The sequence below is a fragment of the Rattus norvegicus genome, chromosome 10 (genome assembly GCF_021556685.1).
Source record: "Rattus norvegicus strain SHRSP/BbbUtx chromosome 10, alternate assembly SHRSP_T2T, whole genome shotgun sequence".
NCBI classification, from domain to species: Eukaryota; Metazoa; Chordata; class Mammalia; order Rodentia; family Muridae; genus Rattus; species Rattus norvegicus.
The window spans coordinates 18,589,274-18,614,497 of NC_141543.1; the positions used below are offsets into that span (position 1 = coordinate 18,589,274).

Sequence of the window (25,224 nt, forward strand, 5' to 3'; positions counted from 1 at the left end):
CTTCTCCTGTAATTGATTGCTAAAAGGCAAGGCTGCAGTTGTCCAAACACCCCTTCCCAGGGTATATAAGCAGGTCTACCGGACACACAGCAGGCCGGGAGATTCTTGTGTTGCCTTTCCTGGTGTTGCTGTATTAGTTCAAGTGAAACTCCTGAGTTCTTGCCTACTTGGAGTAGTGAAGGCTGTTATTCACGTCATGCACCCCAGACCTATTGATCTCCCCAGCTCCTCATATCTGCCCTTCCCTTTGCAACCTCCCCCCGAAATAAAACACACAAACAACAACAACAACAACGAATCGCACTGTGGAAGCTGTAGTCTGTCACAATGTGTTGGTTTTTTTCTTTAAAAAAATTATGAGTATTTCACCTGCATGTATGTGTGTGTGTATACACACACACACACACACACACAGAGCATTCATCCATGGTGCCTCTGGGGGTCAGAAAAGGGCATTTGATTCCCTGGAGTTATAGATGGTTGTGAGCCACCATGTGGGTGCTGGGAGACACACTCTGGTTGTCTCTTGTGGAAGCCTTTTGTACATGTGGGGTGGGAGTAGTAAGTGTGCATACTTATTCAAGTGTATGCATGTGCTTGCGTGTGTGTGCACACGTGTGTGTGTGTGTGTGTGTGTGTGTGTGTGTGTAAGGTCAATACTGGATGTCTTTTTCTCATCATTCTCCGTTTGTTTGTTTGATCTTACTATGTGGTTCTTTCTCTCTGGGTTTAGTGTAGTACAGAACAGGAAAAGTTTACCCTAATGGGCTAAGCCCACCGGTGAGGCAGCACCAGTTATCCAATATCTACTACTTCCATGGCTCACATGTGTATTCTTGAACGAGAAACCTCTAAGTTTTGAAGGTCTTCCTACACGTTTAAGGTGGAGAGAAGCAATGCAACACACCCATGTTCACTGAGCATGTTCTCTCTGCCTAGCGTCATTTAAGGCGTTCTGTGTAGACTCTCTCCTCAGAGCCAGACACACACACGATAGTATGATTCTGTCTGTACAGAGAAGAAAACCACAGCAGGGAAGTAACGAGCAGAGCCTCTTCACCATCTTTAAATGGATAAATAGTTCATTAAAATGATGTAAATGGGGTTGGGGATTTAGCTCAGTGGTAGAGCGCTTGCCTAGCAAGCACAAGGCCCTGGGTTCAGTCCCCAACTCCGAAAAAAAAAGAAAAAAAAATAAGAACTTAAAATGACATGAATGTTTTAGGGCAGGAGGTGGTGGCATAGGCAGAAGCAGGTGGCGTTTGAGTTTGAGGCCACTCTGGTCTACAGAGTGAGTTCCAGGACATCTAGGACAATGGGGGGAGCTGTCTTTACCTTGATGTCTGACTATTCCAGTACACTATTTCAACTTGGTAAATTCAAACTATTCACACTAAACAATATCTTAGTTAAGGTTTCTATTTCTGTGATGAAACACCATGACCAGAAATGACTTAGGGAGGAAAGAGTTTATTTCAGCTTAGAATTCTCAGGCCACATTCCATTGCTGAGGGAAATCAGGGCAGAAACTCCGTAACAGACCTGGAGTCAGACACTGATGCAGAGGCCATGGACCGGTACTGCTTTGTAACTTTAAATGTTTTCAAACCTTATTTTTTTATGATGGTTCTTAAACATTTTAACCTCCCTTTAGCCCACTACCCACCAGAGGTAGTTGAAAAAGAGAGAATACTGGGCTGGGGGGAGGTGGAATGGACCTGTTTAGAGAGGTCCTTTGGAACAACTTCCGTCTGTGCTGTCTGGAAATTGGCAGTTCAGTTCACAGGTGAGCAGGCAGCGGCAGCTCGATCCACTCGCAAACACCTCACAGATACACCAGCTCCATTTCTGTAGTGTCAGGTCAGCAGCAGCAGTGACACGACCTAGCAGAGACAGCCAGGCCTCGGCTTCAGCTCCAGGAGAGACCAACAGAACACCAGGAGAAGTTCTCGGCTGTGCCTCTCTCAGGGATGTGAAGATCAGCAAAGATGAGACACCCACAAGCATGGCACAACTGGCTGTACAGCAAGCCAAGTTCTGCTTCTGTCACTCCACAAAGTCCTATTTATACCCTCCAAACATCATGTGTCCTCCATGTGACTTTTCTCAACGTGGGTTTTGCCTCAGCATGTGCATCCAATGAACCCCAGTCTTCGGAAGCAGCAAGAAACTGCAGCACACCACCAGACGTTGTCTGATGCATTTCTCTCTCTGGAGTCCTGACAAATGCAGCTCAACTACACAGTGCAAGGTGGAGCAACACATGCGAGTCCTTAGCAAAGAATCCTTCCTCACTCGTCCTGCCCCGTGCTGCTTTAGCAGAACATCCGAGCTCCTGCGTCTGCGTCAGTGAAACGTTCCTTCGTGAGTTTGCCCCAGTGAAACGTCATCCAACTGGCTTTCCAAAGAATCCTTAAGTTTCCACTTCATATCCCCCTTTCTGTCTAAGAATTGTCCGCTTCGCTAACATTAGCAGTCTATACGCACTAGAAATAATTATAAGAACCATCACATTTTAAATAAGTGGCTTATGTACAATATAGTGAAACAATAGTCTAGTAAAACAACCTTAAATTTCTATCAATATACACTAATTAAAGAAAAATAACTTAAATTTCTATTAATATCAACATAGAATAATTCTAATATACACTAATTAAACAAAAACTTACATTTTTATCAATAAACAATAATTAAGCAAAACAACCTAAAACCCTAGATGACAGCAATCATAGCACGTAAAGCAAGCAAAATTATCCAGAAAATGGTTAGTCCGAAAAAAGCTAAGTGCAGCCTTTATTACTCAGTCTCTGCATTGTCTGTCTGTCCGGCTCTTCATGACGGATCACCTGGCCCAGCCCTTTGAAGTTGATTTGCATGCGTTTTCTGAAGAAGTCAGTAATTGAGACAGTCTGAGAATTATTTGGGCTGTTTGCTTTGTGGAGACATCCTTGTCTCCGGTGATAAGAGGTTTTCCCTGGTCAGATCTGATTTTTATAAGTTTTGTTGGTCCGATCTAATCCTTGTAAGTTTTCTTGGTATTGACATTTTTTTTTCATTCCCTGTACATACATAAGCATAAACCACGTCCCCATCTTAAAAACCATTGCAGGTCTCCATTCTAATGTCAACACATCCTTATAGTATATTGGTTGGACCGGTTGCTCAGTTTTTTGATAACGCAGTGTCTCTCAGCGGCTGTAGCTCCCTTTCTCGCCAACAGTAAGAAAGTTGAGTGTTAGTCTGTCCCTGGCGGTTTTCATTCTCTCTTTTTGTTTACTCAGCATCTCTTTTAAGGTGTGATTGGCTCTTTCGGCTTGTCCTGTGGGATTGTGTGGTATCGTGCTATATCTTACGGTTGCAGAGAACTGCTTCATCTTATCGGATACGTACGCGGGAGCACTCTCAGTTTTAATTGGTGCAGCTGACCCATAATTGCCATTATTTCTTTTTTTTTTTTCTTTTTTTCAGAGCTGGGGACCGAACCCAGGGCCAGCGCTCTACCACTGAGCTAAATCCCCAACCCTGCCATTATTTCCAGTAAGTGTGTAATTGCACAGTCAGCCTTTCAGAACTTAAAGCAGTTGCCCATTGAAACCCCGAGAATGGGTCAATGGTATGCATGGTGTATATATCTTTGCTTTCCAAATTCTGGGAAATGGAAAACATCCACTGCCAGATGTCATTTCTTTTGGTGCCCCTAGGGTTACTACCCACAGGTAATGGAGTTTGGTTGTAGAGAGAACATGTAAGGCACTTTTTTATTATTTTTGGCTTGTCGCCGAGCAATGGGAATTTTTTTCTTTAAACCTTTCCCATTAACATGATGTTTCTCATGAAATTTTAAAGCTTCTGACATATTTCCTATTAGTAATTGGTCGATTTCATCATTTCCTTAGGCTGATGGACCGAGCAAACCTGTAGGAGACCAAATATGAGTAATATATAATCAATAATTTCTACTTCTGATGACCTCTTGTAATTGTATACATAGCATAGTTAATTCTGAGTTATCAGGTTCAAGTTCAGCAGTCTCTATAATTTTATTAATAGATTCAAGAGAATCTAGTAATACCCTAAGGATCGCATACAGTTCTAATTCATGAATCGATGTATACAGACTTCTGACCACCTTGCTTCTCTTATCTGACTTATAACCTGCCATCTCCATCTGGTTTGCATCCATATAAAATGTCAGTGCCTCTGGAATTGGTGTTCTCTTTACTGTACGTGGAAGAATCCAACTGGTTCTTTGTTTATATAAACTGTATATGTTTGCTTTTCTGATATTTGTTATTAATTTCACACAAGAAGTTACTACAAGCTTTTTGTCAATTCTCATTAATCACCCATAATGACATAATCTCGGCATTTGTAGGAGGTCCAATAATTTCAGCTGGATCTGTTCCCGCCAACTTATAATTAATTCAGGAATCTTTTCTATATATATCTTTGATTTTTTTACTTTGTTTATTAGCTAAAAAAATTCATCCCATAATACTATCTTCCCTTTACATAATGAGCCCAGTAGGAGAATGAGTCAAGGGTAAAATGACCAGAATACAGCCAAGTTGAGGATTAGTTCTATCCATGTATGCCTCTTGCAGTCTTTGTTCTACAAGAGTTAACACTTTTTCTGCTTCAGCTGTCAGATATCTTAGACTGCCTGGTTCCCTTGGATCCCCAGATAAAACACACACACACACACACACACACACACACACACACACACACACACACACACACAGCTCATCTTTACCCTGCCTTATGGCCCAGCTGCTGGGCTCTTCTAAACCTCCCAGGGCTAGCCTGACTTTTCCTTTACTCCTTGCTCTACACTCTAAATCTGCCCTCAGCTTAGTTGCATTTCTAATCTCCTGCCTGAGGAAGTGACCAATGGCCACTCTACCCGGAATCTCACATGGCTGGTGACTCTCTGTTCCTCCCTTTCCTCCTCCTGTGTCTCCTAGCCTGCCTGCGGGAACCTGGAAGTCTCACCTCTTCCACCCAGCTGTTAGCTGCTGGCGTCTTTATTGATTGGTCAAGAATCAATTGGGGAACAGGACCTTCAGTGCTCACACACAGATTCCTGACCAAAGCATCAGAACCATCCCCTACAGTCTCCTCGCAATGTTTGAGACAATGTACGTATCTTATATGTACTTCGTCCAATTGTAGGCCTCAGTCAATTCTCCCAATGATTTTTGACAATCATTAGTAATCTGTAACCCCCCCATCATGGCAGAATTCTTTGTGTCACGTTAAGCATATTCTTTAAAGTATCTTTGTCAGGATCAGCCAACAGAATGTTGTCCATATAATGATAAATTATAGATTGAGGAACTTGCTTACAAATAATTTTAATGTCTGTTGCACAAAATACTGACAAAGTTGGTCTGTTTAACATCCCCTGTGGAAGAACCTTCCACTGGTATCTCTTCAGTGGATGACTATTAGTCAAAGTACGTCCGAGAAAGCAAAGCTTTCCCTATCTTTCTCATGCAAGGGTATTGAGAAAAAGTAGTCTCAATTATTATTATTAAGTCAATTATTATTATAGGCCATGACCTTGGTAACAAAGATGGTAGGTAGAGGAAGTCCAGGCTGCAAAGGACCCACTGGTTGAATTACCTTATTGATTACTCTTTTTTTTTTTCTTTTTCAGAGCTGGGGACCGAACCCAGGGCCTTTCGCTTGCTAGGCAAACGCTCTACCACTGAGCTAAATCCCCAACCCCCTTATTGATTACTCTTAAGTCTGTTACTATCCTCCATTTTCCTGATTTTTTTTAAGATTATTTATTTTATGTACATGAGTACACTGTTGCTCTCTTCAGACACACCAGAAGAGGGCACCAGATCTCATTACAGACGGTTGTGAGCCACCATGTGGTTGCTGGGAATTGAACTCAGGACCTCTGGAAGAGCAGTCAGTGCTCTTAACCACTGAGCCATCTCTCCAGCCCCTGATTTCTTCTTGCAACAAACACAGGGGAACTCCATGGGCTGGGAGACTCCTCTATCCGCTGAGCCTCCGGCTGTTCTTGTACCAATTGTCCAGGTGCCTGCAATTTTTCTTTGTTACAGCCCACTGCTCTTGCCAAAGACTGGTTTGATAACCATTTTAGGGGCAAGGCTGTGTCAGCACTGTTTCATCATAGCACCCAGGACCACCAGGCAGGGGTGGCACTGCCCACAGTGAGGTGTGCCCCTCCATATAAAGCTTCAATCCAAGAATGTATCATAGACCAGTCTGATGGGGGGGCATTTTCTCAGTTTAGGTTCACTCTTCCAAAATCACTCAAGCTTGTGTCAAGTTGAAATGAAACGAACCATGGTTAAATTCTGGCCTCTGTGGTCCTGTCTGGTAACCAACATCCTTTTGTTTTGTTTTGTTGGAACTTTTGCTTTTTGGTTTCTGTGTTTAAAGACTTATATGTGTATGTCTGCTACATTCGCTGTATGTGGTATTCAAGGAGCAAGAGAGAGCAATGAATCTCCCGCTCCTGGGATTTACAGATGGTTGTAAGCTGCCCAACTTAGGTCCTCTGGAAGCCCTCAGAACTGTCAGTTCTCCAGCCCCGGTTGCGTGGTTTTGGGAATCTTTGAGACAGAGTCTCCCGTAGCCCAAGCTGGCCTAAAATTTGCTATGTAACCAAGTGTCTTAGGTACTTGATTTTTTTTTTTAAAGATTTTATTTTATTGTATATGAGTACACTGTAGCTGTCCTCAGACACACCAGAAGAGGGCATCAGATCTTATTACAGATGGTTGTAAGCCACCATGTGGTTGCTGGGATTTGAACTTAGGACCTCAGGAAGAGCAGTCGGTGCTCTTAACCACTGAGCCATCTCTCCAGCCCCGGTACTTGATTTTTCTATTGTTGTGCCAAAACACTAGGGGCTGGGGAGCTGGCTCAGCTGTTCAGAGCACAGGGTGCTCTTCCAGAGGATTCGGGCTTCATTTCCACCACCCATGTGGCAGCTTGCAACTGTCTGTAGCCCCTGTTCCAAGGGATCCAACGCCCTCTCACAGACACATGCAGTCAAATCCCCAGTATACATAAGATACGCTTTTTAAAAAGGCACCATGACAAGGGAAATTTATAAAAGACAGCATTGATGTGAGGTTCACAGTCTCAGTCATAGTAACTATGGCAGGAAGTGTAGCAGCAAACCAGCCGGCAGGCATGGGGCTGGAGCAGTAGCTGAGATCTTAGGTCCTGGTCTACCATTCTGGAAGGCAGAGAGGAGAGAAAGAGGGGGGAGGGGGGCAGGCAGGCAGAGAGACAGAAAAACAGAGAGGAGGGAATGGTGTAGGCTTTAGTCTTTGCTGATGCGCCATTTCTCCAGCTGCAGTTGGAGCCTTAAAAGCTAGTTTTTGGGGTTTTTTGGTGGGGGTTTCGCATGCTTGCTTGCTTGTTTCAGATTTTACATTTCTTTGGGGAATGTGCACAGAGGTCAGAGAATTTTTTGAGTCAATTCTCTCCTATCATTATGTGGGCCCTGGGGCTAGTGTGATGGACAAGTGCCTTTACCTGCTAAGCCGCCTTGCCAGCCCATCTTTTGAAAATTTCTTTTGAATTGATAATTTATGTGCAAGCTTCCAAATAAAAAGTGCTTGCAGTGAAATGTTTTAGTCTCTCTCTCTGTTTATGTGTGTGTGTGTGTGTGTGTGTGTGTGTGTGTGTGTGTGTGTGTTATATACATATGTGAGTTCAGGCATATATTTACATAAATAGACAGATAGATAATGAATAAAGTTAAGAAAATGTCCCTTGTGTGTCAGAAGGACGGACAACTCAGGATGGGAACACACCCAGAGTGGTTCAGGGGAGCCGGGCTTCTCATGTGTTCTGTGGAGAAGTTCTTTATTCCGCATGTCCTCCAAGCCCGACCCGTGATGTAATCGTGAGAGTTGTGACTTGTATGACTTGAATCCTAGCTACCTTCCTCAAAGAGTTCCGGGGTCTTTGTTCTTAGGCCGTTTGTGCAGAGCCTCAGCACTCTGGTTCTCCAGAGGTAGAGAGTCTACGATTGTTTCCTGTAACCCGAACTACCCCAATATCAGCTTGAAAGAAGATACCGGTATCCAGGCAGGTTTCGCATCGCATCCTCACTTAGGTTCTTCTCCCTGATTCCAAGCAGGACTTACTCACTCCTACTCCCTGCCCCTGCTCTCACCAGCAAATGGCCCTGTGTGAGCTCAGTTTCAGTGACAGTAGAAACTGGGTTGATAAGAGAGAATAGTTGTTTATCCCACAAAACAGATACCCAAGTAAATGACGCAGCCTCACAAGCGAAGCCCAGGTGCTGCCCGCAGTCTCTTGTGTACTGTGGGAGGCACACATGTACAGGACCGCCACCAGATGGGAGGCAGCCAGCACCTGCTCAGCCTCTGCCCCAAGGCTTGCCATGAACCCCCACTCTGTTGTTTTGGTCTCTGTCACTGCTTTAAGGAGAGCCATAGGTCGGATCTTCCAAGACTAGGGCGTGGGAAAGCGTAGGGGGAAGGAAGGAGTGACCTCATGCTGGTGAGCCTGTCTCTCCAACAAAAGTCCCAGGAGGAATAGGCGAACTTTTGAATCCCAAACTGGGACAGGCCCAAGATGCTATGAAACCCTAGTGCAGCTTCTGGGGTTGGGGGATCCCTGGACAACTCTGGCAGTCTAAGGAGGCACAAAGGCTCATGTCCCCAACATTCAGCGGAGTCCTTTAAAGCCCCTCCAGCTAGGTTCAGCCACTCTACGTTTCTAACTAGCTTCTCCAGCAGACCTGCGGCAGTTGCCTCCCATCTAGTTCTAAATGTCTGGGGAGTCTAGCTCAGTCCTCTAGGCTGAGTGCAGCCAGAAGCCTACTGTTTGGTCATCCTAGCTCTTCCCTGTCCAACCAGTTGAGGGGTGTTCTGAATCACCCACTCCCTCCACATCCAGAGGTCCATACTACATCCGTAGAACCCTCACAGGCTCCCAGTAAGATTTATTGCTCTAAACCCTTCCACTGCTCACTTCCACACCACCCTTCAAAGCTTCCGGTATTCCTTCCAAATCCAGCACAAAGCTCCCTCCCTCCTGCCAGCTGCCGGCCCCTCTGGATCCACACATCCATCCTTCATCTCCCCTGTCTCAGTTTTTAAGAGGCAAACCTCACCCCTTAGGACTTTTTGCAGAGGCCACATAAAACATCGGCTGCTCAAAAAGTATTGTTAGTCCTCTTTCTTTTGTTTTCCATCGATCTAAAGAAATAAAATGCAAAGAACTCACTCTTATAACAGTGAGCAACACCCACACACACACACACACACACCCTCCGCCCATGGACGAGACCACACCATCTACAGTAGCAAAACAAAGGGAGGGCGTCGGGGTGCGTGCAGGAGGGCTCAAGAGGCACTGAAATAAAGAGGCGCAACTCCAAGAAGCCAGAATGGCTTGGGCTGGTCCTACCAGCTCCTCCGGCCGCGGCCACAAGGTGGCAGTGTTGGTCACGCTCTCCCACAGCGCCGGGGCCAGCATCTTACAAGCTTCAGGGCTGCATAGATGGTGAGACATAACTCTCTCCTACAGATCTTGTGTCGTCTGACTTATTCGATTTTGGGAGCCCTTTTTTTTTTTAAATCAGGGTTTTGAGAAGAAAACAAAGGACGTCACACAGTGCTGTGGTCTGGTTGAACACTGCCAGTGACAGGTTCTAAGTTCTGAGACAGCCTTTTGGAATTCAAAAAGTCCAACTTCCATTAAACACCCTCCCCGCTTTCTCCTTGACAGAATCTAACCTTAACATAGGCCAGAGGCAGAGAATCAAAAGAAGCTGGCGCTGACCTTCTGTCTACCTGGTTTTCAGAGTCTGTTGCAGAATCACAACCGGATACCTGTATTGTTTACTTGCTGGCAGGCAAAGACATGATCTTTTTTAATCCTCACACAGCCCTGCACTGCAGATGGAGTCTCCAGGGCAAGTAAACTAAGAAGTTGTGATGAGAAGAGTCTGCCTGTCCACAGTGAGGACCTGAGGAGCAGAGTATAAAGCCCTGCAGCCTGTCCTTCATTATCTGCCACAGAGGGACTGGGAGGGTAAAACTTCCAGAGCAAAGAAGGGACCTGTGAGATGGCTTTCCAGGTAAAGACACCTTTGTTCCATCCCCAGAACCCACATGGTGGGAGGAGAAAAGTAATTCTGGTAAGTTGTCCTCTGAGCCACATACTTAGGGAGTGAGACAAAGACAAAAAGATGCACAGGAAATAAAAATTATAAAAACAAAGTCAGTCAGGTGGTGGTGTATGCCCTTAATCCCAGCACTTAGGAGGCAGAGGTAGATGGATCTCTGTGAGTTCAAAGCCAGCCTGCTCTACGGATCCAGCTCTAAGATAGCCAGGACTACACAAGAGAAACCTTGTCTCAAAACAAAACAGAAGCCAGGTCAGGGTGACTAGCAATTCTGCAGGAGACTCCTTGAGGCGGGTGGAGGCTTGGTACCGGCCTCTCCTGGCCGACTTCGTTCCGGAGGTTCCAGATTCTCTGCACCCAGGTTCTGAGGTTCCATGACTTGGCCTCATTGGCCATCCACCTCAGTGAACACTGTTTAAACAAATAAGGATCCGGGCCAGAAGAGATTGTAATTACCTCTTCTCTGGAATCATTCACCTTGAACAAATACAACTCAGGTGCCTGGAGATAAAATAAAGTACAATAATATCACAGTAGGTCTCTGCCTCAAGGAGGCTCGGGTGGTTCACAAGAAAGTGAGCCACATTAACCAAGATTCAGGGTTGGAGAGACAACTCAGTCCACAAAGCTGGGACACAGCACGCTCCAGTCCCAGTGAGAGATTCTATCTCAAAAAGATTACATCTGAGGGGTTGACCTCTGGCATGAACACTCTCTCTCTTTCTCTCTCTCTCTCTCTCTCTCTCTCTCTCACACACACACACACACACACACACACACACACACACACACGAACAACGCACATGCACACGCAGGCAAAAAATACCATAACCACTGAAAGACCCTTTATCTGTGCCATGCATATGCAATCAGAAGAAATTAGGGACATCCACCGGATGCTTTCAGCTAACACAATGATGATCCACTGTTGCTGCAAACACTCCAACCCAAATAAGCCTGTGCAAAGAAGATACAACTCAGTTAATATGAACACAAGCTGTGCACCTAGATTGGGCAGATCCACCACTACACCTCTCCATTCCCAGCTATGGGATCCCTTATCACTTGCGGTTTCTCTGGGCCACGTGCTTCTGCTCCATTTTCCTTCTCTTCCCTCTCCTCCTCCTCCTCTTCCTTTCTCAGTCCTTCCTTTCCCCTTCTCTCTCCTCCCTTCTCTCTAAAACTTTTCAGCTCTACCTTCCCTTCCCTTCCGCTGCCCAATCACGAGCTCTAGCCTTTATTTTTCAAGTTAAAATGGGGAGAGTTTCCGATGAAGTCACCTGATTCACTCCACATCCCAGGCAGCCCCTCCAGGGGAAGCAAAATTAACATCAAAATACAAAGAACACCGGGGCAACCCCCAGCAATCCAGACTTCAGCCAGAGAGCCAAGGTCAAGCCAATGTGTACTTGATTTGAGTGGCAAGGTTTTGGGTTTGTTCTTGTGATTGTTTGTTTAAGGTTTCGAATTATTTCTTTTCTTTCTTTTTCTTTTTTAGATGGAACCTTCTGTGTAGTCCTGGATGGCCTGCAGCTTGCTATGTAAACCGGCTGACCTGGAATTCACGGATCTGCAATTACCTCAGCCCCATGAGTGTCGGGATTAAAGGTGTGTGTCACTTTAGTATTTACCCATAGCTATATTTAAAGGAATGCACACTCCTCTTACTTGGCATCACCTATGAGTTGGTTTTGAAGCCATCCGTTGATTAGTGTACCAGTGCCTTCCCTTAAGGTGACTCTGCCCAAAGTAGATAGGTTCCGTTCTATTTCAGTGTGTTACTGTGTATATCTGTACAGAGATAGAGCAAGCGCTTCCACGGCTAGAGAGACAGCTCAGCCATTAGAGCACTAGTCGATTTTCCAGAGGATCTAGGATCAATTTTCAGCGCCCACTAGCGGCTAACAACTGTCTGTAGCTCCAGTTCCAGGGCTCTGGCGCCCTCTCCTGGCCTCCGTCAGTATCAGGCACGCACGTGGCGCAGACTTACATAAAGGCAAGTAATCATGCGCACAAGAAAGAAAATTGCAGGGTTTGGGGATTTGCTCAGTGGTAGAGCAACGTGGGAACCACAACTGGGGGGTGAGGATGACTATAGGAAAGGCAGATAGGTATGGAAGGGCCGCTGGTCAATACTACGTCAGGGAGCGAGTGTATTTTCTCTGTGTCTTCAGCAACACAAAGCAAGACCAATTCCAGGAAGATAAACAATGCCACAAATGCTTACATGGCAAGTTTATGGACACGGTACCTGTCTGACTAAGGCTAGGACAGTCTCTCAAGAACGCATGCATGAGCGGAGGAGCTTGTAGAGTATAACTCACAGCTTAATTGAAAACGAAGACAGATGTCGGCAGACTCATTCATGATCAATCACAAGCAAGAAGTCTGTCAACTTTGGAAGTGCTCCGCATAACAAATGCTGCCTTTACTCCCAACACTTGGTAGGCAAAAGCAGGCTGATATTTGTGAGTTCAAGGCCAGCCTGGTTTACATAGTAAGTTCCAGGGCAGTCAGGACTATGTAGAGAAATCCTGTCTCCAAAAAAAAAAAATCATCATCATCATCATCAATCATCATTACAAGAAGGAAGAAGGAAAGGAGGGAAGGAAGAAAGGAAGGAAAGAAAAAGAGGAAAAGATCACACTTGGAATATATATATATATTTCTTTTTCGAGACAGTTTCTCTGTGTAGCCCTAGCTGTCTAGCTGTTGTGGAACTTGCTCTGTTGCCTAAACTGGCCTCAAACTCAGAGATCTGCCTGACTCTGCCTCCAAGCGCCGGCATTAAAGGCGTGTACCACCACTGCCTGGCAAGTAAATGTATATTTCTATAATCAGCTGGGTTTTTTCTAAAGAATATGCCACCTCTAATATGAATATACACGTCCTGCACCGAAATGTGCAAACCATTTGAAGGCAAAATTTAAAACATACCTGAATATATTTACATACAGGTGTAGTAGCACACACCTGTAATCCCAGCACGTAAAAGGCAGAAATTCTAGTCCAGCCTGGTCTCTACATGGGGGCCAGCCAGGGGTACAGGGCTAAGAGCCCTAGCTAGTGGCGCTGGAGGGAGTCAGTGGTTCGTCTGCTTATCACCCTGAAGAACCGAAAACCGGACGAGTTCTGAACTACGTAGCCTAGAACTGTTGTCTGGACCACAGCGCAGCTTTGTGAGGGGGGGCGGGGGTGGTGGTGGTGGTAGCGGGAGTAAGGAAAAGGAAAAGTTGCTGGGTCGGCGGTGATTGGCTGGTTTTTCTCGTGCCCGTCTCCCTGGCAACCGACCAACTAAAGACAGCGGAGGGCAGGGCCCCTGGTGTGGAAAAAGCACCCTCAGACTCCTGACCTGTTGCCAGCGGAAAATTCTGGGGAGCTGTTCTTGGCCAGAGCAGTGTCCATGTTTCCACCTCCGCAGGACAAAGACAGCTTTCACCCGAACCGTGAGCAGGAAACTCAGAAGAAAACCTGTTCGCTCTCAAAATCACACTAGTAAACCAGGCGTTCAGCAGCGGTCCATGAGCCCCCGAAGCTCCACCCCGACATCAAGACCCGGCTCAGGCTTCCTGTCCTTTCAGGGCACCCCATCACCCACCAAATCATCAGTTCCTTCCGTCACGCGACACTACCACTTCCTCGTATTTGTTCTTTGTTAAAGGTGCCCGTTTCTTCTGAAGGTACTCATGCGTAATCTGTCTCTGCCGTCACCACACATCCAAATGCGCCACCACACAGCCTGAGGAGCTGAAATCACAGCCAACAGCACCCATTGTGGAAGTGAGTCAGTGTGAGTCCGTTCCCGTGCACTTAACACGGCTTTGCAGGCAGCCCCTACCTTCATTAAAGAGTTTCTGGGAGAGAAGCCCATTTCAGGAGAGAGGCCTCCTCTGTCCCTCACACTGAGCCACACAAAGAGATCCCATTGCTGGCTAAGTGACAGTCGTCTGCATAAACAAACTAGGGGAGCAGTCTGTCTTTCAGGCCTCTTCTGAGAAATAACCATCGAGCCAGGCATGGTAGCGCATATCTGTAGTTCTCGCATCTGTGAGGCAGAGGCAGGATGACCAGTTGTTCAAGGTCATCTCTGACTCGACAGTGAGTTCCAGGACAACTTCAGATACTTGAGATCCTGTCTAAATGAAACTTTTTTTTTTCCCCAGACAGAGTCTCTCTCTGTGGAACCCTGGCTGTCCTAGAACTCTCTCTATAGACAAGGCTGGCCTTGAACTCAAAGATCCATTTGCTTTTACCTCCCAAGTGTTGGTAAATGGTGTGTGCCGTCATCACCACCCAGCCAAATAAAGCATCTTTAAGAAAATTTTAATGTTTTGATTATGTGTGAGATATGTGATGATTATGTGTGCATGCGTGTGCAGGTGCCTGCAGAGACCGGTAAGCATCATCAAAACCCCGGCACTGGAGGTACTGGTGGTTATGAGCCACAGAAGAGTCCAGGGCTCAGGGAGTGCCAAGCGCCTCTGGGACATGCCAACTGAAGGGACTCCTTTCTCCTGCTTTACAGTTTCAGAAGTAACTGGCTTACTTCAGGTTGGCAAACCTGAACTTAGAAGCTTTTGGTCTCAGGTTGAGCCGGACGGCTTTCACCTGTAATCCCAGTACCTAGAAGGGAGAGGCAAAAAGCATCCATTACATAGCAGTTCATGCTACCCTAGGTCTCACACAAACAAGACCTGGGTGAGATGGCTCAGTCGGTAAAGACGCCTAGGACAGCCTGAGTTACATACCTGGGATCCACATGGTAGAGAATAGATGCTATGAGTAGTCCTCTGACCTCAACAGGTGCACTGTGACACGTCCGTACACGCGTATAGATACTAACGACAACCACAACAATTTTTTTATTTTTATTATAATTATAATAATAATAATTGTTATTATTATTATTATTATTACTACTACTACTACTACTAACTGTGATTTGGTTTTTGAGGCAGGGTCTCTGTGTAACAGTCCTAGCTGTCCTGCACTCACTTTATTAAAGGAGTGTGCCACTATACCCGACTCAAATATTGTTGCCTTAAAAAAAGGTCCTAATGTTCTGGAACAGACATCTGACAAAAGAGTCTGTGACCCAATTCAAAGTTAGGGAAGAGAGGCTTCCTAGGCCAACAGTGGTGACTCAGGGTTACTTGAACAAGGATAACCTCTGGTGGAACCAAGAGCTACCCGATACTCAGAGATCAGCTCAAGCACCAGGCAGACATAGCCACAGGGCACAGCTTGAAATCCAGGCCTTTAATCTGCAGCTAGAGTGCCCGCCCTTCTAGCCCTGGCTCCTCCCACGTTACCATGCCCACCTGGTGCCAGAAGTAGCACCTCCTAGTCTATCATCCCACTCGCTAGGGCCCAGCGTCTTCCCAGGGCCCTAGGCATCGGCGGGGCTGTCCCAGCTTCCCTGGGTGTTCTCACTGCTCTTTCTCAGGCTTTTAAGTAGGAGCAGGTGGAGGGGCTGTAAGTGCTCCCGCCGCCGCTGCCCCCAGCATGAGCATGGCCAGAGCCTTGGGTCCAGTGGTGTGGATCTTCTCGTGCCGGTGCAGGTTGGAGCGGCGGCTGAAGCTCTTGCCGCAGAGTGGGCAGGAGTAGGGTCGCACGCCACGGTGGGTGCGTTGGTGAGCAGTGAGATGCGAGCTGTGGCTGAAGCTCTTGCCACAGTCGAGGCAGTGGTAGGGCTTCTCGCCCGTGTGCGTGCGATTATGTGCGATGAGATTGGAGCGCTGGCTGAAGCACTTGCCGCACTCCGGGCACGGGTAGGGCTTGACGCCAGTGTGGGTGCGCTGATGCGTGACCAGGGCAGAGCTCTGGGTGAAGCACTTGCCGCAAATGGGGCACTTGTGGGGCTTGGCGCCGGTGTGAGTGCCCTGGTGTGTGACTAGGTCCGAGCGGCGGGTGAAGCGCTTGGCACAGCGGTCGCACACGTAGGGCTTCTCACCGGTGTGGATGCGCTGGTGCTGGATCAACGTGGAGTGGTGGCTGAAGCTCTTCCAACACGAGGGGCAGGTATAGGGCTTCTCGCCCGTGTGGATGATCTGGTGCTGGATGAGGTGTGAGCTTCGGCCGAAGCGCTTGCCGCAGTCCGTGCAGGTATAAGGCTTCTCGCCCGTGTGCGTGCGCCGGTGTGTCACCAGGTGCGAGTGCCAACTGAAGCCCTTGCCGCACTGTTCGCACTTGTATGTCTTCTTGCCAGTGTCGCTGTCGGGTACCAGACTCTCTTCGCCACTTGTCAGGGCCTCCTCCCGCTCACTGGGTTTCTCTGGGCCTCTGTACTCTGGGGTCTTGAGAGGATGTGCTTCAGATGGGGCTGGTTTTAGCTGACTAGCTTCCCCGGTGTCTCTGGCCAACTCTGTAGCCGGACCACTAGCCACTTGTTGACCATACTTCGGGTCTTCCCCCGGGGCCCATCTGGCCCTAGTCCTTATGGGTTTTGTGTCCTCTAGGGTGGCAACCGCCAGGGTTGGCACCATTTTCCCCATTTCCATAGCTCCTGTAAAAAAAAAAAAAAAAAAGGCTGCCGCTGAAGATAAACTTCTGGAGAGCTCACAGAATGAGAGGGCAGAGCTTAAAAAAAAAAGACCAGGAGCTAGATTCTTGGAGACAGGAACAGGCAAGGGGAAACTAGGGGACCCTCAAGGCAATAGCCACCCTCTAGCAGTAGAGGGGTCTGGAGACCCTTGCATGCATATCCATAAGGGGATCCCCAAACCTTAACATTGGCTAAGGCCCTCACCTGAACCAAGGTCTCTCCTCTCCTCAGCTCCTGTGATCCTGCTGGAGCTTGACGCCTGGCCCTTCCCCTCAACTTGGGGGACCCAGAAAGGTCTGCTGAAGGGAAACCCTGTCCAGAAAGAAAAGCTGAACTTCTGGGACTGCCCAGCAGTAGGGTCATCCCCCAATTGGACTCCACCCATTGTGATCCATCTCTACCCTGACTCAACGCTGTAAGGCAAAAGGGGGGGAAACCCTTCACCTAGAAACCTAAGGCAAAACCAGGGAGGCTGAGCTCAAGCCCCGCCTAACACATAGTGATACTATCTCAACAGATTAGTACTCAAACTTCAAACGATTCCAGGCTTGGTGGCATAATTTTGGTATTCCACTTAGGAGGTGGAGGAAGGAAGATCAGGAGTTTAAGGCTAGCCTGGGCTACATGGGCTATATGTGAGAGGCCCTGAGTCCCATCCCCTAGCACCACATAAAAGTAAAGTAAAATAAACAAGTTCCTGTGTTGACAGTGCATCCTCTCCCAGTGTTTGGCCCTATCTCTGTTCCCCTGAGCAAATAACAGAACTCAAGAGTGAGGAGCAGAGACTGCTGGGCTCAGCAGGAGCCTCATCATGGCGGACAGTCGGTGGGCCCAACAGTAAGAACCACAGAGAACCACCTTACTCCTGCACTTGCATTTGGGGGAATCAGTTCTTAGGCAGAGAGACTGGGACACTGACAACCACAGGACTCATGTGCTGTGTCCTTGAGGAGTTCTGTGTGGTCAGTAAGAGCAGAGAGCTATGGCTCCCATGCCTCAAGGAAGGAAAGGAATTTGCTAGGTCATGACCCAGTTGAGTGCTAAATTCCCTCTAATCTCCAGGATTTGCTTGGACTTGTTGGTTTGAGCCCTGGCAAATGCTAGCAATGGCTGGTAAGCAAACCTAAGGAAATTACAGGAGTGGGGTACTGGATGTGGTACTGGTGTGCCTAGTATGGGTGGTCTCAGGACCACCACACCCGTCACTAACAGAACTGGCATGGTCACGGGGCTGGAAAGAGAACAGTCATTCAAGTGCCTGTCAACAAAGCACTGTGAGGATCTAAGCTCCATCCTTAGCAACCACATTAAAAACAATGGCAATGTCTGTAGTCCTAACGATGGGTGTGTGGGGACCTGGAGCTCAACAGCTATCGAGCGCAGACAGCTGAGCTCCTGACCAATGAAGGACCCTGTCTCAGAAACCAACCAAACAAGCAAAACGAAATGACCTGGCACAACTTTAATCCCAGCATTGGGAAGCAGGGGCAGCTTGAAGCCTGGTCTACAAAGTGAGTTCCAGGATAGCCAGGGCCACAATCCTGTCTCAAAAAAATCAAAAATCAAAACAAAAACAATTCACCACCAACCAAAAAACATGGACAGCTCTTAGAGAGCCATGACTCAAGGCTGACATCTGGTGCATTCTCTCAATCTCTCTCTCTCTCTCTCTCTCTCTCTCTCTCTCTCTCTCTCTCTCTCATGCACACACACACACACACACACACACACACACACACACACACACACTGCTTAGGCTCAGGGATTCCACCTTAACTAGTAAATTTAAATAATGGATAGATGGATGGATGGATGGATGGATGGATGGATGGATGGATGGATGGATGGACATATAGATGGGTGGATGGATGGATAGATGGATGGATGGATAGACGGATGGATGGACAGATAGATGGATGGATGGGTGGATGGACGGATGGATGAGTGGATGGATGCATGGACAGAAAGACGGATGGACAGATGGACAGATGGATAGATAAGATGGATGGACAGATAGAGGGATGGATGGACAGATAGACGGATGGCTGGATGGACAGATAGATGGATGGATGGGTGGGTGGATAACAATGGACAGCTGAAGGCATCATCAAATTCTGTCAAGATCAGTTTGAAACTGAGGGGTCAAAAGCTTGGACTTCGACACGGCCCTTCCCACCCTGGAGAGCAAGCTTGTCCTGTGGGTTCTTGGAAGCAGCTGCAGTGCCTCAAGGATCTGGGAGGGCGGCTGATGGCGCATCTGACCAGGGAGCCTCCAGATGAGCAGACACATCTGGAGCTGGGAGGCTGAGGTGAATAATCTGTGATATGAATGCAGGGAAAGAAGGAACAACATTCCAAGCCGACACTGGGCAGTGCTGCAGCTACTAACCTGCACGGCTGCCTCTTCCTTTATAAATCTCCATTGAGACAAAGCCTCACTGCTTGGCTGTGGCAGGCCTGGCGCTCCCTGTGTAAGCATTAGTGCCCTAGCCTTTGCCTCTGCCCCTACTGCTGGGCTTACAGATGTGACCACAGCACCCAACACTGGCTATTCAAATTCCAATCTAAGTTGACCAAACATAGTTTAAAGTTAAGCCCCATATCTTCTTTCTAGAACTCAACAGGCACCTGGCTTGTGGTCACTGTCCTAGGACAGAAGCAAACATGTCCCTCTGTGTGGAAGGTTCTGCAGAGCAGTGCTGTCCAGATAAACAAGAGAGAAAGGGGCAGGTAAGGTGTGGGCAGGGAGGCAATGACGGGGCAGCCTCCAACACTCTGGAGGACACAGGAAGCCATTGCAGATGAGCCTTACCCAAAGCCAGCCCATTTTTGCCCTGTAGTATGTCTCTGTAGAAATTTTGCTGTGTGTGGTCCAGTCTTCCCCACTCCTCCCGGGAGAGGTACAGAGCCACATCCTCAAAGGTCACCGGCATCTGAGACAACATGACAACAGTACTATTCAGGGTTTGCTGCGGACATGATAAAAAAAACATGGCAACTCCAAGGTGTGTGACAAGACCAGGCCTTCAAGCTGCCACCCACCAGGAACCCCATCACTTGGATTTGATGGTTGGTCAGAAGTACCACCCCAGGATGGTCAGGAGCAAGGCAGCGTTTTCGGGTACACAGTGAAAAGTCAGGCCCTCGCAGAGCCTCTACCCTATGCTCATCCCTCAGAGGGGTGTTCATAATGACAGAAGTCTCTCTGCTGCCTCCACTTCTCCATCAGCTGCTCAGGACTGCTAGGAGCCCCGCGCACAGGCAAGGCCTCTCGGGTGGCCCTGGCAGCACTTTAGCAAGTCACGGGCAGTAGGTTCTGACGCCACGTTACAGGGGGAGCAGCCTTCTGGAGTCATGTGCTGAGCCAACTACAGAAGAGGGCAGCATGTGATGACGGGAAGAGGCTGGCCCCTGTCCTGGGGCAGCTGCAGACCCTTGGGAGTCACTCACCTGGGACCAGGCAGTGAGGAGCGCCGCGGCCACCTGTCGCTCTCTGGTCCGTCCCCCTCGGGACAGTATGGGAATCCAGGGCAAAGGAAGAACTGTAGGAAGACAGGGTCCTCAGAGCAGCCAGCATTCTGCTGGACCTTGACGCTCCCCAGCTACCACAAACCTCACCCTGGATTTAACCCAAGAAGCGGGTCACTCACTCTAAAGCTACCAGGAGGCAGCTAGAAATCTGGCCCCTCCATCCCTTGGTAAAACCCTCAACCCTCCCCAGGATGCCTCCACAAGAAAGCAGCACTTGTCTTACCTCCACCAGGCAGGAAAGGGGCTTTGTCCTTAGAGCCCCGTGTTCCTGGAGTCCTGTCCTCCGGTGATGCCCTTTCACAGCACGGCTCTGCCTTAACATGTGTTGACTCCTGAGAGGCTTCCAAGGGCACTGTCTCCTCCTGCCCAGAGAGCAAGTCTCCACAGGGTTGCCCATTACCTGAAACCTGGGAATCACAGTCCCTATCAGCATTGGGCTGCAGATCCAGCAGAGAGACCCAGGCACATACAAACACAAGGCACACCTTAAAAACCTGGCCTCTCTTCATATCCAGGCTCACCCTAGCAAGGACAGGCAGTGGGAGATGGAAAATGTCAACCCACACCACAGTGTCTGGGGACGACACCCTGAAAGCAGTTGCCACCTGTCCACTCAAGCCTCATACTGCACACAGCACTGTAGACTGCTTTCTTAATATAGGAGAAAATTAAATGTACTGGGTTAAATGCACCCCACCCCCAAATCTCTGTCAGCTATAAATGTAACTTTATTTTAGGTCAGGAGTAGTGGCACAGGCTCGTAATTCCAACCTCTGGGAGGTGGAAGCAGGGAGATCAGGAGACCAAGGTCATCCTTGGTTGACTACAGAAGCAGTTCTAAGCTACATGAGACCCTGTCTAAAAGCAAAACAAAACGAAGAATGCGACCTGATTTAAAGAAAGATCTTTTACAGAGAAAATTAAGTTGCCAATCTTGAAATTAAATCATTGGAGCCCAGTAGTGGTAGCTCATGCTTTTAATCTCAACACTCTGATTTCAAGATCTCTGTAAATTCAAGGCCAGCCTGTTCTACAGAGGTAGTTCTAGGACAGCCAAGGCTATGCAAAAAAAAAAAAAAACAAACAAAAAACAAAAAACAAAAAAAAAAAACCCCAACAACAACAAAACAACTCTGTCTCAAAAAGAAAGGAAGGGGGCTGGAGAGATGGCTCGGCGGTTAAGAGCACTGACTGCTCTTCCAGAGGTCCTGAGTTCAATTCCCAGCAACCACATGGTGGCTCACAACCATCTGTAAAGAGATCCGATGCCTTCTTCTGGTGTGTCTGAAGACAGCTACAGTGTACTTATATATAATAAATGAATAAATCTTAAAAAAAAAAAGATGCTTTAAAAAAAAAAAAGAAGGAAGGAAGGAATTAAATCATTGGAACTTTAGCCCTACATCCAGTGATCTTGATAAGAGAAGGTACAGTCAGGTCTGGCAGTGCCAACATGGGAAGCTGAAACAGAAGGACAGCAAGTTGTTCAAGACCAACCATGGCTACTAAGAAAGTTCAAGGCCACATTAAAAAAAAAAAAAAAAAACCTTAGCAAATCTATTTCAGAACAAAAAAGCCAAAAGAGACCTTGAGATGTAACTTAGTAGAAGACTGCTTGTAGTGTGCATGAGAACCAGAGAGTAGCCCTTAGTGTTCCCCCCCCTCTCTCTCCCCCTCCAGCCCCACCCTCCCACCCCCACCCCCACACAGGCAGGAGGAGCTCAGTAATAGAGTGCTTGTCAGGGTCACTAGGTCTGATCCCCAGCACTATCTGAAAACAAACAAAAAATAAAGGCACCAGAACTGGAAAAATACTTCAACAGTAAGAGCACTTACTCCAGCTGCAGAAGCCCCGAGTTAGGTTCCCAGGATCTGTGTGGGACAGCTTGGAGCAGCCTGTAACTCCAACTCTAGGGAATGTCATGCTCTCTCTGGACCATACAAGTCTGTGTTCTCTCTCTCATTCACACACACACACACACACACACACACACACAAATGCCCATGTGCACACACAAACACAAATGCACATGCACGCACACACATACAAATGCACATCCACACACACACACACACACATGCGCGCACACACACACATACAAATACACATACACACACATGCGCACACACACACATACAAATGCACATGCACGCACACACATGCCACACATGGGCAGGCAACAGTTACAGGCAGAACTAGAACTTAGAACTTGGACCCGGAGAGGTGAACCATGAGGAGGCGTGGCCCAAAAGGAAGAAAGTGGGAAGTAGGAACTTCCCTGTGTTCTGTGGGTGCTGTGCCCCTGACTGGACAGCCCAAAAACAGTCACACTGTAAAGATCGGTTGGAAGCTATTTCCCATGATTCCACCTCTTCTCCCACACCCCTGCCAATCTAGAAGCTCCATTCTCAGTGACTCCCAAGCTTCCTTTTGCCCAGATATCGGTTTTGAAAACATCCTCTCCTCCAGTTCAAGGCATCCCTCCCTAGCTAGGATCCCACAATACCTCATGGGTTTTCTCTTTGTTCTCGGTAGCCGCGATGCTTTGACTGTCTACAGACATTTTCCGCTTCTGAGCCAGGAAAAACAGCAAATGGTTCTCTCCCCTGTTAATCGAGCCCCCTCCAGGTTTTTAGCCAAGATCCTGGAAAAGAGGAAAGAAATCAGTATGTCCGGAACACTTCCGAAGTGCCCCGCACTCCGCATGCCTGACCACAGTGATTATGAAGTCTGCCAGCCCCTATGGAGAGAGCCCCCCGTGGTGAATAATATGTTCTGGTTTCTTTGAAAGGAATGGTACTGTTCCCTTTGTCACTGAAGCAAGAGCCCCAAATCTCAGTGCAGCCAGTGAGGGAAAGTGAGGGCTGAATGGAAATTAGGGTTTCTGTCATGAGGTGCAGAAACTTCTGCCAAGAGCCTACCAAGGAGGCGCCAGTGCGTTGATGCATGCTGTGTCCCGCAGCTGGACAGAGCTTCGCCTGAAACAAATCAGCTGCCTACTGCCAGCCGTTCTCTCAATGCTGCAGCTTCCCATCTGGGGATGTTCATCCTGGTCATGGTCAGGGTGAGCTATATCCTCATCTTCCCAATCCTGGGTCCAGCCCCCTCATCATCTCTTGCCAGCCTGCAGCCTTCCACCTTTGACCCTGTTCCCTTCTGCAAGCTGACGGCACGGGCCGATTTCCAGGTGCCTTCCCTAGCATCCCCTTCTCACCAAGGTGGAAGCAAAGGAGACCCCGGGGGTGGAGCCCCCTCCCGAGGGTGAAACGAGACTCTGCAGCCAGAATTGAACGGGTGGTGAAGCCCGGTGGAGGCTGGGATTAGGGGCAACAGGAAGTCCCTTCCAGATCCCATTCCCCCATTCAGCTGCAGCTTTACAGGGTTCCCAGGTTAGAGAGTTCCGGTTCTGGGGTCCGTATCCCCGGCTGCACCTGCTTTTGGTTTGGGAGAAAGTGTCAGATCTACAGTCCTGGCTCTCAGTGATTACTATACCCAGTGGTATCTATGAACATGAGGCAGAAAAACAGAAGATGCACCGAGCGTTGTGACACATGCCTTTAATCCCAGCGCTCAAGTGGCAGAGGCAGGCGGATCCTTGAATCCTTTAGCTCCAGGCCAGCCTCTTCTACAGAGCGAATTCCTAGACAGCCAGGGTTGTACAGAGAAACCCTGTCTCAAAAAAAAAAATTTGCGGACAGACTTGAGTGTTTGAGGATTCAAAGACAGCATTGCAGTCATCCTTAAAAGAGCAACATTGTTGTACTAAATATCCAGCGGGAAGGGGCATAGCCATTCTCTCCCGCAATCCACACATCAGAAGCTCACATACACTCTGGAGCCCTCTGGGTCCTCCAAGATTGTCACCGAGTGCTCGAACTGAGTGCAATTGGGAAACAGGATGGGACTCTCTGTAGCCCATCCCGATGCCTACCTGTCTCCATAATAGAAGTGTGTGGTGACCCAGGGTGGATTTGAGAGGAATAGGGGGAGGTATGGTGGATACCTTGTACAGAGTTCTCGAAGATCTAAATAAGATATTATGTATTTGTTGTCTCAACTATATAACCCTAGCTTCCCTGGATCTCACTATGTAGACCATGCTGTCCTCTAACTCACAGAGATCTGAAAATAGTATATTTTTAAAGACAGAGGGAGGGGCGGAGGGGTGGAGCCATAGCTCTTAGGTTTAGAGCAACGGCTGCTCTTCTGGAAGACCCATGTTCAATCTCTAGCACCTACATGGTGGTATTCCTAGGAGATCTGACACCGTCCTCTGAATTCCAAGTGTCTTGCATGCACATGGCACACAAACATATATACACCAAAATACCTGTACACGAACAATAAAATAATAAGAGCTTTTAGGGCTGGAGAGATGGCTCAGTGGTTAAGAGCACTGACTGCTCTTCCAGAGGTCATGAGTTCAATTCCCAGCAACCACATGGTGGCTCACAACCATCTGTAATGGGATCTGATGCCCTCTTCTGCCCTCTTTGGGGCAGAGCACAGGAGTGTTAGGATGATGGCCTCGCCGGAAGTAAACTTCCTGGGGGGTCTACAGGAACTCATCCTGTGCCCGCTGGCTGTGGCTCATCCAAGTCTTCTGAGACTGGACTTTTCATCCCAAAAGGCAAATACTAGTAGCTGAGCGGTGGTTTGTTCCTATAATCTCAGCCATCAGGAGGCTCAGGCAGAGGATTACTGAAAATTTGAAGCCAGGCAGAGTGAGCTATATAAGTCCACATAAATGAGGGCTACGTAGCAAGAAATCATCTTTAAAAATGAATGACAAAAAGGACTCACCCTAGTTCCTTGCACAGAAGTATGTAATGTGGGTTCCCTGGGCTTGATTTCTTTTAAATTTGCTAGACTGGATGTCACAGGGTTGGAATTCTGATTAGTCAGAAGACTGAGTCATGAGAGTCATGAGTTCAAGGTCTGCCTGGGCAACTGTGAGACCTGTCTAAAAGTAATGTTTTAAAA

General features: G+C 47.8%; 1 protein-coding gene and 2 long non-coding RNA genes across 7 annotated transcripts; 1 reads left to right on the plus strand and 2 right to left on the minus strand.

Moving 5' to 3' along the window:
• Positions 1-1,454: 1,454 nt before the first annotated feature.
• Positions 1,455-13,769, minus strand: LOC148002779 (uncharacterized). Of its 2 annotated transcripts, none has more exons than XR_015631458.1 (2): positions 13,518-13,769; positions 1,455-3,918 (listed from the first exon to the last, which is right to left on the minus strand). It is a non-coding gene; the product is annotated as an uncharacterized LOC148002779 (long non-coding RNA). The 2 variants fall into 2 exon arrangements; XR_015631457.1 differs by lacking the exon at positions 1,455-3,918 and adding an exon at positions 10,994-11,122.
• On the plus strand, positions 13,454-14,492 carry LOC120095040 (uncharacterized). The gene is made up of 2 exons (XR_015631460.1): positions 13,454-13,945; positions 14,329-14,492. It is a non-coding gene; the product is annotated as an uncharacterized LOC120095040 (long non-coding RNA).
• Zfp13 (zinc finger protein 13) lies at positions 14,470-23,563 on the minus strand. Of its 4 annotated transcripts, XM_087570160.1 has the most exons (8): positions 23,163-23,563; positions 22,748-22,885; positions 20,464-20,647; positions 20,160-20,251; positions 19,522-19,642; positions 16,914-17,021; positions 14,914-16,670; positions 14,470-14,788 (listed from the first exon to the last, which is right to left on the minus strand). In XM_087570160.1, the coding sequence occupies exons 2-7, from the start codon at positions 22,802-22,804 to the stop codon at positions 15,616-15,618; spliced, it is 1,617 nt and encodes a 538-aa protein (XP_087426286.1). In that variant the 5' UTR covers positions 22,805-22,885; positions 23,163-23,563; the 3' UTR covers positions 14,470-14,788; positions 14,914-15,615.
• Positions 23,564-25,224: the final 1,661 nt, after the last annotated feature.